General features: G+C 45.3%; 1 protein-coding gene across 4 annotated transcripts in view; it reads left to right on the plus strand.

Moving 5' to 3' along the window:
* Positions 1–12,679, plus strand: part of HDAC9 (histone deacetylase 9) — a 497,559-nt gene that overhangs the window by 460,555 nt on the left and 24,325 nt on the right. For all 4 annotated transcript variants that reach the window (XM_080974605.1, XM_080974606.1, XM_080974608.1 and 1 more), the window contains one exon: positions 4,953–5,086. In XM_080974605.1, the coding sequence (XP_080830731.1) occupies positions 4,953–5,086 (134 nt within the window). The remainder of the gene's footprint in view (positions 1–4,952; positions 5,087–12,679) is intronic.

The following is a 12,679-nucleotide window of genomic DNA, read 5'->3' on the forward strand; positions in this document are numbered from 1 at the left end:
GCCACTTCTATCACTAGGGCGGGTTTAGGAGGTTCTGGCGTGGGCACTTTCACTGCTCTTTGGCCTGGCTGCTGTGCCCCGATGGTGGCAGCCAGGCGTTGGCTTTTACTTGCTTCGGTATTTCTTCCTCTCTTCCCTCCACAGCTCCTACCATCCCTTGCCATTCCTTCCTCTGGGGGCAGACTCTGGCAAAGTGACCTGGCTGTTGGCAGAGATAGCATTTCCGGGCGCCTTTTCCCTCCTTCTTTCCCCCCTCACTGGGCTTTGAAACTGCGCGCGCGCGCGCTGTTCCGATTTCCATCGGCTCTGCCGGCGGGAAAGTTGGCTCTGGAATGTCTGGAATGCGGAACTCCTTCCAACGTTCCCCCTTCTCTTCCCGCCTCTCCAATGCTCTCGCCTCCTGGCGCGCTCCTATGGTCAGCGCTGATTTGGTCAGCTGGTCCATAGACTCCGCCCTGGGCGCCCGGGAAAGTTCGTCTTTCACAGCCGAAGAAAGCCCTTCTTCAAAGAGCATTTGAATGGGTTCCGCCGATAGATCCCACCCCAATTTATGGATCAACATGGTGAACTCAGTCCAGTACTCACGGACAGATCGGCTCCCCTGTTTGCAAGCCATTAACTGTCTGCGGACCACTCCCTGTTCAATATCGCTGGAAAACATCAGATCCATGGCGCGAAAGAACTTCATCGTGTCCTTTAGGACGTCACTATTCGCTGCCATCAGAGGTCTAACCCAGTCTCTCGCCCCCTTTTCAAGATGCCCAATCACGAAAGCCACTCGTGATTCCTCGTCAGGGAATTCATCAAACTGCAGATTGAGGGCATATTGCATCTCTGTCCGAAAGCCATGATAGTCTTTGGGCTCCCCCCCAAACTTCTGCACCAATCCTGGTACCTTTCTGACGAGCTGGGTGTCTTTCCCCTTTTTGTCTGCATCCTGAGCCCTCCTCTCCTCAAGCCTCGCCGTCTGCAGCGCTAGCTGGACCTCCAACACCCGGTACCTTTCTTCCAGGCTTGGACCCGCTCCAGCTCCTGCTTCTCCGGTTCCGGCTGGGTTGCTCATGATGCCTTCTCCTGCACAAGCTGCTCACGAAGACTGTCGGAATGCTGTGATGGGACGATGAGCTGCTTGTGTGTAAAATCCTAGTCCCTCAGAGTTTGGTCAAGTTTGCAAACCTCTGTCTGTAACGGAGCCCCTTAAACATGGCTCCGTCAGTCGCTGGCAGATTCCGACAGTGGTTGCTTTCGGAATCGCTTCCAACATAAAAGCTCCTTAACGGAAACACGTCTTCTGGACTCTCTGCGTGACAGTTTCCGGCGAGGAGTGGGTGTCCCTACAGGAGGTCCTGAAACCTCCCCACTGTTTTCGCTGGAAGTGTCTCTGAGCCATCCCTCCAGCTCCCTTTCCCTCAGCTCAGCTCCTCTCCCCCTACTGGTTCCCTCTTCAGCTGCTGAGTCTCTCCCAACCTGTGTGAGCCCTTTCACTTCCCTTCCTTCCGATGGCAGTTCCCTGACAGAACCAATATGGCTAACTTGACCCAACGATTCCCTTCCCTGCACATGCAAGCAAATCTTACTGCACCCAACTGAGGACAACCAACCACGCCCTACCCTCCCAACCTCTCTCATTACCAAGGTAATATACCGTAATAAATGAATAGAAAGAGAACCTACCCAAGTGACACTGACATAAACACCCCACATACACACTAAGTGAAAAACATAAATTTTGCCACCCCACCCACCCCTCTCCCCTCACTCCCCCTTTTTCTGCTTCTTCACCAACCTTATTCTGTATACAACACTAATGTCCCATATCAAATGTAACTGATCTGTAAAAAAGACTCTACAACCTGAAATAAGAGACAATGCACGTGCTTTTGTAAACCAAGAAAATATTTAATAAATTAAATAATAATAATAATGAATTAGCATAGCTCAAACAACAGAGCAGATGGTCTTTTATTCCCACCCCTCCGGCCATTTCTGCCTTTGATGATGAATGCCCACTTCATTAATCTAATAGATTAGGCTTTATTTCTGCCCACTAAGTTCATTTATGTTGGTGGTTGTATAGGAGACCAAGGTAACAGCTTTACCAGGTATGGGGAACCTGTGGTCCTCCAGTGGTTGCTGGTCAATACTCCCATCATCCTTGATGGGGTGGGGAGGAGCTTGAAAAGGGTTGGTTGTCTGATTTTTGGCAATCATTGTTTACATAGGTTATATACTGGAATGAAACAACATGGTTATTATGTGCATCAGGTTAGTTTTCTGTTATCCGATTGCATGTTCCTAAGAGGTAGGAGTCTTAGTCACTTACACGAAAAGCTGAGAGAAGTCCTGATGTAGCTATGAGACCAAGTTAGTTGCACAAATCCCACTTGCAGGTTTCTCACAGGCATCTGTTCTGACATTGTGAGAACAGGATGCTAGTTCCACTTCTGAAGCATCCAGTTTGGGGAGTGTGGACTAGCTCCTGCTGTCAGTAGCCTCCACCAAAGGGTGAATAAACCTTTCGATTTCAATTTCTCTCAGTTCCTCTTTTTCACAGTCTTAAATTCATTTTTCCGCGTGTCCAAAGCAACTTGCGAAAATTCTCAGGAAGATTGCTCAGCGTTTGAGTGTGAATCTCTCGTAAAACACACATTTTTGCATGCAGTTCTAAGATATATATTTTGACATGCATTTTCTCCTGCTATAGTGGATTTTTGAAATAATAATTTTCACAAACATATGCATTTCTTTTCACCCTTCCCCCTAACATATGCATTCTTGTACACATTCTTTGATTGGAAAACTGGTTTGCAAAATTCAGAGATGTGCAAATTTCAAAGGATAATTGCATTTCACTTCATGCACTGGATTGAGAAGTGCAAATAGTAGCTACTCATTAAAATGAAACAAGATCAAAATTCTCCTCCACCCCCCCCATTAGTTTAAGTGAGCACAAAGGTGACAGAGGCCCCCTGCTGGCATAGCCCAACACAGCCAGGCAAATCTGGGCAGAGGAACATCTCCCCATCAAACTCCAGTATGGCAAATCAGAGTTTAGGTTGCTTTGCCAATCTGGAGCTAGCCCTAAAGCTGCAATCCTGTATCCACATCTCTGTGAGGAAGCCCCAGTGAATGTAGGACTTCTGAGGAGACATGTTTAAGGATGCACTCTTATTGCGCCATAAGCTTTTACAAACAAGAGCCCACCTCATCAGATTCATCTTGAGAGTCTTGTATGGTGGGTCAAAATGAAACTATTTCAGAAGATATTACAAAATCAGCAGGAAACTTTCCCCCCAAGTTTTAGAAAATCACATTACTACAATAAAATGTTTCCGGTCTCATATGTATGATTTAATACAGTTTTGGAATGCAAACAAGATATTAGACTAAGATGAATTTTTCATTCTTAACAGAAGCAGTCAAAAAAGAGAGAATTAAGTTTCTTGCACAGTTAAACAGTCTATGGAAGTAAGTTGCCCATTAGTCATTAATTTCCTGTAATACAACAAAGACAATTCACTGCCCCCTGCACTGCCTTGGTATTCTGCGTCTGAAGATTGTATGTATAACATACAGATGGAAATAGAGATCCTTAATGTAAAACAGAAAGTGACAATTGGCAAAACATCAAAGTTTACCCACATCCCATTCCTTCCTTGCTTTTTATTATCCTGTCTAAATTTAGTCTTTCGTAGAAGTATCCCCACCCCTCCAGTTTCCTCCACCAAGGAAATAATAATAATTTATAATAATAATTTATTATTTATACCCCGCCCATCTGGCTGAGTTTCCCCAGCCACTCTGGGCAGCTCCCAATCAAGTGTTAAAAACAATACAGCATTATTGAGATTGAATTGCAGAATTATGGTAAGTATTGCTTTTTAACCTGTGTGTAATTTGAAAGCAGCAAAATGGCCACAGCATGGTAAAAGAGCAAACCTGGAAAGATGAATTTTCCAACAACTCGCACCCTAGAGCAAAGATAGGGAAGCTGTGGCCCTCTGTTAGACCCCAACTCCCATCAAGCCCGGCCAATATGGCAAATGATCATGGATGATGGGAGTTGTAATCAACATATGCAGTCAGCATCTGAAGAGCCACAGATTCCCCATCCATATTCTAGAGATCTCTGATAAAGATTGACAAAGGTGGTGTTACAAACACTGAGAATGGATCATTATTAAGTCCCCAATCCTGAAAACACACAAATATTCATCTGCGGGCACAATGGCAGTGGTAGAATTAGAAAGAGGTCATTATGTGGGTTGAGTCAGTGGTGGCACACAACCAGTTTGGGTTTGTGGCCAAATGTTCCTATGATCACTATGTGTTACTGCATAACATACTCTTGTTGTTGTCATTTAGTCGTTTAGTCGTGTCCGACTCTTCGTGACCAGAGCACGCCAGGCACTCCTGTCTTCCACTGCCTCCCGCAGTTTGGTCAAACTCATGCTGGTAGCTTTGAGAACACTGTCCAACCATTTCGTCCTCTGTCGCCCCCTTCTCCTTGTGCCCTCAATCTTTCCCAGCCTCAGGGTCTTTTCCAGGGAGTCTTCTCTTCTCATGAGGTGGCCAAAGTATTGGAGCCTCAGCTTCAGGATCTGTCCTTCCAGTGAGCACTCAGGGCTGATTTCCTTCAGAATGGATAGGTTTGATCTTCTTGCAGTCCATGGGACTCTCAAGAGTCTCCTCCAGCACCATAATTCAAAAGCATAAATTCTTCGGCAATCAGCCTTCTTTATGGTCCAGCTCTCACTTCCATACATCACTACTGGGAAAACCATAGCTTTAACTATACGGACCTTTGTTGGCAAGGTGATGTCTCTGCTTTTTAAGATGCTGTCTAGGTTTGTCATTGCTTTTCTCCCAAGATGCATACTCTAGTTGTACTTAATGTGTGCTTGTTCTCCTGTAACGATTTGCATGGTTGTTGTTGTTTTTCTGCATGCTAGGTTTCGGTCACCTCATCCAACAGTTGTTGACGCTTGCAGGTGGTCGCATGGTACTGGTCTTGGAGGGAGGACATGACCTTACTGCCATCTGTGATGCCTCAGAAGCCTGTCTAAATGCCCTACTCGGAAATGAGGTAATCAATAGGATGAAATGCTGACAAACAATGCATGCTTCCTGGATATTTTGCCGCGCCATGGTGGATTAATAGTATGTGATATCAGGGTGACAGGATGGTGGGGTGGGTTTGTCCTAAATATAGAATGAAAATGTCACCCAGGTATGTTTGGGGACAGAACTTGACATGGTGGCAGCAAAGCCCAGATCTCCAAATGTGGATTGCAATGAGTAGCTTGTAAAACAGTGGCAGTGAACATTTTTCAGCCTGAGAGCCACATTACCATTTTGGAGAACCTTTTGGGGAGACCATATGCTGGTGGTAGGTGTGGCCAGAAACAAAAGTGGTTGGAGTAAGGGATGTAAATGTTACCTTTGTACAGTAGGCTAGTTTCTACACACGTTCATGCACCACTCTCTATCCTTCATCCAGACAAGCAAGAAGCATTAGAAGAGTTTGAGGGTGTATTCCAGGCAGGCATAAACACTCAAGCAGGGCCGGTGTTCTGAGGGGGGTCTCCTGTGGGCCAAATAGAGAGACCTGGAGGGCCGCATTTGGCCTGTGGGCCAGAGGTTCTCTACACCTCTACACTCCAGAGCCAGTGTGGTGTAGTGGTTAAGAGCGATAGACTCGTAATCTGGGGAACCGGGTTTGGGTCTCCGCTCCTCCACATGCAGCTGCTGGGTGACCTTGGGCTAGTCACACTTCTCTGAAGTCTCTCAGCCCCACTCACCTCACAGAGTGTTTGTTGTGGGGGAGGAATGGAAAGGAGAATGTTAGCCGCTTTGAGACTCCTTCGGGTAGTGATAAAGCGGGATATCAAATTCAAACTCTTCTTTTTCTTCTCCATTGTAAAGATGTAGGATGGCTTTTTTTTTCAGGGCGAAATTGTGGCCCCAGAACATGTGAGATCATGGTGGCCACATGGCTGGCAACCTTTGCCCCTATCATCCCCTTTAAAAAAAAGGATCTCTCCACCATTTTCACCAGATAGCCATGGAACAATGAGAATGAAGGATCTTGGAGGGAAACACACATTTAAAACTTCCCTTCTGTAAGCAGAAGGCACCATAGAAGGACTTCCGGGTTGGCGCCATCGCCGAATGGCGGACTCCCTCCGAGCTCCGGAGGGAGTCTGCTCGGCAGGGGCTGGGTCCTACCGCACCGGCGATGCGGGGACCCTTAAAAACCACGGCCACGAGGGTCGTGGACATGGAGACTCGGCTGGCACCGCTAGCGCCCTCCCGACTCGTGAAGGAGCCTTTTTAAAGGCTAAGGATCGGGTGCCGGGGAGAAGCGTGGTGCTTTGAGTCCTCTGCTATCCCTGCCGAGCGCAGCCGCATGCCATCCGGCGGAGAGCGCTGACTTCTTCTATTGAAAATTCGGACTTTTAGACAACAACCCGTGAGTAATTTGGAAACTGGGTTTAAAAGGAGGAAAAAAAGAATTTCTTTTTGAATTGGATACGAGCGGGGGGGGATCCAAAAAGGAAGTCAGTCCCCCCCCCTATTGTAAACCTTTCAAGACAAGGACGGGGCAACCAAGGTCCAAAAAGATTTGTATTGCTGATAAAAACTAAGAATTTCACGATGGGGAACTATAAGAACTGTGCTGGAGGATGAACTGAGGGAGAAGAAACGTAACCCCCCCCCCCTGGGAACCGGGGTGATTGAAGAGAGAGCCTGGTGAAAAGAGTCGGAGATTTTGACAGCTGTCAAAGTAGCTGTCAAAGTCGGAAAGCAGAGAGGATTTTATTATGAGAACTTTGCTGGCTAAATTTGTTACAATTTGCTACAATTTGTTAAAACTTGGATATAAAATGGCGAAAATATGGATAACAATCGGACTTTTGGACTAGAGAAGACAAAGTTATAACAATCCCCCTAGAGGAGTTTCGGGACATTACAAAGATGGTCGTAAGTGAAAAAAACACCATTGGAATTTTACAGGACTGGTTATCTTCTGGGAAAGCTGCGAAACGGAAACAATATTTTGTCTACAGGGTGTTCAGCTAAAGGAGACAATAGAATTTTCTATTGAAGAAAGGAAGGGACTGAACGCAAGTTTTTGTTCCTGAATAATAATAATCCCTGCAGACTTACTAAGCTTCTGAATTAGAACGTTTCAGCAGCGGAACAAGAGGAAACTGGACTACAATTTGGAGAGAACAATGGGGGGAGTTTTATTACAGATCTGAAGTTAAGGGTTCTAAAAATGTTTATGAAAGGGAAAAAAAAAAAAAAAGAAAAGAAAAAACCAGCAAGGAGTTGGGGGAAATAGGTGATTTATGGATTGTAAGAATCCCAGGCGGATAACATGGTTTGGTGGTCAGGGGGAAATTAAACCGGGGACAGGGGGGGAGAACTATAATCCAAAGGCTTGTTAACTTCTTTTTTTTTGAACTAGCTTTGTCTTATCTATTATACTCCTTATTTCTTATTTCTGATATTTTTATTATGTGGGGAGTTTTTATTATTAAAAAAAGGGAAATTGTGGAATGAAAATGGGGTGGGCCTTGGGAAAGAAATTTTTTGTGTTTTATTAAGGGTATTGATGTGGAGTGCAGAAATTTTAAATTCGAATAATGGTTTAACAAATTAAGTTTTTAATTAGAACTGAGAGCTTGTGGAGCCAACAATATGAAAAAGGAATATGGTAGGGGTGGGGGAAGGGGGGAGTCCCAGAAAGCGGATATATGAAAATAAGGCTATGAACGTATGTAAATTCTTGCTTTCTGTATTTTCTTTTTTTTTTTTGAAAATTTTAATAAATATTATTTAAAAAAAAAAAAAAAATGTAAGCAGAAGGCACCATAATCAATATCCTACAAACCACTTTGAAGTCTTGTATTCAAATGGAGCAGTGCTAGACTGACTGCTTACACATTACATCACAAAGAGAGGACACAGATTCACATTAAAAATGCATTTATGTGTGTGCGCACGCATGTGTAAATTTAGAAATCATTACTATAATTGAAACAGAAATGAAATCCATCTTAGCATAGTTGGGAAGGCTGTCACCCTGACTTCTTCAGGGGCTAATGGTTGGTGGGTGACATCAAGGACCCCTCTGCTTTCCCTTCTTAATCTTTAAAATGGGCACGGACCAGAGATTCCTTCCAAGAGAAGATTGTCCTCTGAGAGCCCTCCCAATGCACACCCTAAGCTAGGTTAATTTTGTTAATAGCTAAAAGCCCAGTATATTAGGAATATGACTGGTCATCCACTAACTTGCATGGCCAGCAGAAAACTATGTTTCAAACAACAACAACAGCAGCAGTGGTTAAATTGAGCCACGCATTATCATAATTAGAAGATGCCGTTCTCTGCAGGTGCTTAACTGGGTAATTAGAACTCATTTCCCAGCAATTCCCTTCTGCAAACAGTGCTAGCAGAGCACTAGCCATAGTTCAGAAAACACTGGCAAGGCCAAAGCTGCCTCCTCAACACGGCACACGCAATTGAGCTTAAATTAGGAAGGTCAGGAAAGGCCTTTTTAAGGCACTCTGCAGTTTGTCAGACGTATTTATTCATGTGCTGAGGATTAGAATTCATAAACATGAATGCAGGGGGCTTTGGAATACTTTTGCTTTGCCTTTGTTGTTCTTGGCTGGGACTCGTCAATGCAGCAGTATGCGGCTTTGTCCATGCTACTATCAGCACACACACACACCCCACATGCACACCCGTACACACACAAAAATCTACAAAACAAGCAACTGTCAAATGAGCAGGGACCTTCCAGCATTCATGGGGAGCCAGGCAGACATGCAGATGTAATGTCCCAGACTCAGCAGCAAGAAGGGCTTGTTTGAATTAATTTTGTCTCAGAATCTCTGGAAGGAAAACATCCTGAATCCCAACAATGTGGAAGAAATGAATAAATGGAGGACCGGGCTGGAGAAGAAGAATTGCTTTCTGCATTGTCGCTTGCAGAAATGCGATCAGTTTAAGAAGATAGCATTGTCTCCCACTTAAGAAAGGGATGAAAATTAGAGAAGGAAGAAATGATTGGGGGAGGGGGGAAAGCGTTCAGAAAAATTCTTCTGACAATAGCGTAGAAATAAAACAGTGATTAAGATGAATTGGTTGGAGTTGATGGATTATGGAGAATCACCTTCATCTCTCGTGGCTCAAGCAGATTAAGGCTGCAACTCTTGCTGGCCAGAGGCTGTGTGAAGGACCATTGGATGCAGAGGAAAGGGAGATCCACCGGTGGGGTGGTACTTCCACCACTGGATCTCAAAAGCCAATGGTCTGCAATAACTTGGAGCAGGGCCTTGTTTGCTCCTGTTCCATGGAATAGCATTCCTGTCAATATATGACAGCCAGCTGCTAACCTGTGCTTTTTGGAAATGGTTGAAGATATTTTCATTCCAGCTTTCCCAAATGGATAAATGGGTCCATTCTGTATTGTTTTAATTTTCTAAGAAATATATTTGCTATTTTTGCATTTTCAACTGTTTCCTGCTGGTTTTTATTGTACATCCCCTTTGAGATGACTGTGCAGAAGGTGATTAATATATTGATGACGATGCTAAGAAGAAGAGCAACAATAATAATTGGATTCCCCTACTCTGTGGTGCCTGTGGAACAAGCTATGGATGTAGGATGCGGGTGGTGCTGTGGGTTAAACCACAGAGCCTAGGACTTGCTAATCAGAAGGTTGGCGGTTCGAATCCCTGCGACGGGGTGAGCTCCCGTTGCTCAGTCCCTGCTTCTGCCCACCTAGCAGTTCGAAAGCACGTCAAAGTGCAAGTAGATAAATAGGTACTGCTCCAGCGGGAAGGTAAACGGCGTTTCCGTGCGCTGCTCTGGTTCGCCAGAAGTGGCTTAGTCATGCTGGCCACATGACCCAGAAGCTATACACCGGCTCCCTCGGCCAATAAAGCAAGATGAGCACCGCAACCCCAGAGTCGGCCACGACTGGACCTAATGGTAAGGGGTCCCTTTACCTTTACTCTGTGATGCCTGTGGAACAATATATGAATGTAGATGTAGGCCTCTCTAGGGGGGGAGGTCCAAAGCCTAGGCCAGGCATCCACAAACTCAGCCCTCCAGCTCTTTTGGGACTACAATTCCCATCATCCCTGATCACTGGTCCTGTTAGCTAGGAGTGATGGGAGTTGTAGTCCCAAAACAGCTGGAGGGACAAGTTTGGGGATGCCTGGCCTAGGCACAGAGCTGCAGAAAAAGCTCTCTTCCCAGCCCTAATCCAACACTCCTGCAAGAGGGGTTCTGTTGCTGATTCCAACAAGTAGACAAGCTTGTAGGGGAGAAATCACAGCAAGTAAGAACTAAGGGCTTATCCACACTTCCTCTTGACCTGCCACTTTCCCCCAGGGAAAACTGCTCTTTAGCATTCAATTGGAGCAAACAGCAAATGGCTTTTCCGCAGATGGTTGTTAGTGCTCAAGAGAGGGTTTTCTCTGGGATAGGAAAATGGCAAGAGGGAAACCGCTTGGACCCATGCATTCTAGGCACAGGACAAGTTGTAAGTGTGATGAGCCCTAAGTAAAAAGGTAAAGGAACCCCTGCCCGTACGGGCCAGTCGTGTCCCACTCTAGGGTTGTGCGCCCATCTCACTTAAGAGGCCGGGGGCCAGCGCTGTCCAGAGACGCTTCCGGGTCACGTGGCCAGCGTGACGAAGCTGCTCTGGCGAGCCAGCACCAGCGCAGCACATGAAAACGCCGTTTACCTTCCCGCTATAAAGCGGTACCTATTTATCTACTTGCACTTAAGGGTGCTTTCGAACTGCTAGGTGGGCAGGAGCTGGGACCGAAAGACGGGAGCTCACCCCGCCACGGGGATTCGAACCGCCGACCATGCGATCGGCAAGTCCTAGGCACTGAGGTTTTACCCACAGCACCACCCGCGTCCCGAGCCCTAAGTAGCTTGACCAAATAACCTTCTTGGGGACAGGAAATTCATATATGCGCTGTCAAGCTAAAGCTAACCCAAAATTTTGTTGCGCAAGGCATGATACATACTCCAGTTGCTCTTCGGTGCCACATTTCTGCTCCAGAGCCAGCCCCAAACTTCCTACCAGACTAAGATTAGCAGGCACCCCCAACATCATCCCAAAATGCTCCCCAGAACTGCAGTGATCCACCCCTGTTCCCTTAGGAAGATCAGCCATGCTGGGGGGAAAAACAACAGACCACGTGCCACTTTGGCCTGACGGCTGCCCCCCTTCAATTTTGCTGCCACAGGCGACTGCCTGGATGGTCAAAACCAACCCTGCTTCCCCTTGAATATTATGCCTCAGCTCTAAATACATTTGACTTGGAAGGGAGTCCCATTAATTTCAGTGTATTTGCTTTCCAAGTATGTGTTCTTTGGGCTGCAGCCCAAATTTGGAAAATACACAGAAACCTAACTTGGATCCAAATCACACTTACTTGCATTCCAGGGAAACCAGTGGGACCTACTTCTAAGTGCATTTTTTTTTTATTTTTATTTTTTAGGTTTCAGTATACCTTTGAGAATCCATGGGCTTCCTCCCAGAGGGATCTATATCAGTTTATAAAGACAAACAATGGGGAAATTAATTAAGAATGTGAGGGTACCCAAAGTCCAGGTTTGTGAGTTGTATCAGTGGACAGGAACCAATGGCTGTTAAAAAGGAGAAGAAGGAAATATTAATCAGAAGCCTCTTTCCCACTTCCCACCATAGGTTGCCTCTTAGGAGGAAACCCTCTTGAGAGGTGTGAAAAGATTAAGCAATGGGATCCCCCTGAACTCTGAAATAAAAATACTGAAATCCTTAATTCAGGTATCGAAAGGAAGGGGGAGATTAAGCTGCTGCAAAATACACCCTCCAAGCCTTCAGTTAGCACTTTTTAGGACACATCCATTATACTGGCATCTGTCAAAACAAAAGGAACGGGTGGTTTCAGCTAATGGGGGGGGGGAGTAGCTTGCAAAGGAACAAGTTCTTCAGAGGGCTATATAGCTTTAGACTGCAATTTGAGACCCTGGTTTGGCAGAATGGGGGGTTTCCTCCACAGCATCTGAATTAGTCAACCGAAATTTATTATTCATACACACAGACACACCTTTTCTTTTTTTTTAAAGAAAGAAATACAACTGGACTGAAGTGACCTTTCGTTAGGGCAAATGTAATATAAATCTGGAAGGCTGGATGGAATCTGAGTGATTTTTCAAAGGTCAATGCCAGGAATCCTTCCGATGCAGAAGTGCTCTCCCCCAGGCCAGTTTTAAGCTTTAGTAATAATAATAATAATAATAATAATAATAATAATAATAATACAACCTCTTATTGTCTCCAGTTGAAGGTCTTTGAAGCCTAAATGCAGTGCTGGTGGAAAGGAGGACATTGGCTGGATAGGGATGCCACATCTGTCCCACCGGCCAATCATTATTATTCCAATTATTATTTATCAGATTTGAATACCATCCTCCGAGGATCACGTGGCAACTTACAATATAAAAACAAAAAAACACATAACATAATAACAAACAAAACAGCAAACACACACACACCCCAACACATTTCCTTACCCCTGTGCTACAGGCTAAAATCAGCTAAAAACTGGTGTGGGCTTTTGGCTGCTTAATATTGGTTTCATGATGGTTTTCTACTGGT

The sequence above is a fragment of the Podarcis pityusensis genome, assembly GCF_964106645.2.
Source record: "Podarcis pityusensis genome assembly, chromosome: 12".
Taxonomy (NCBI): domain Eukaryota; kingdom Metazoa; phylum Chordata; class Lepidosauria; order Squamata; family Lacertidae; genus Podarcis; species Podarcis pityusensis.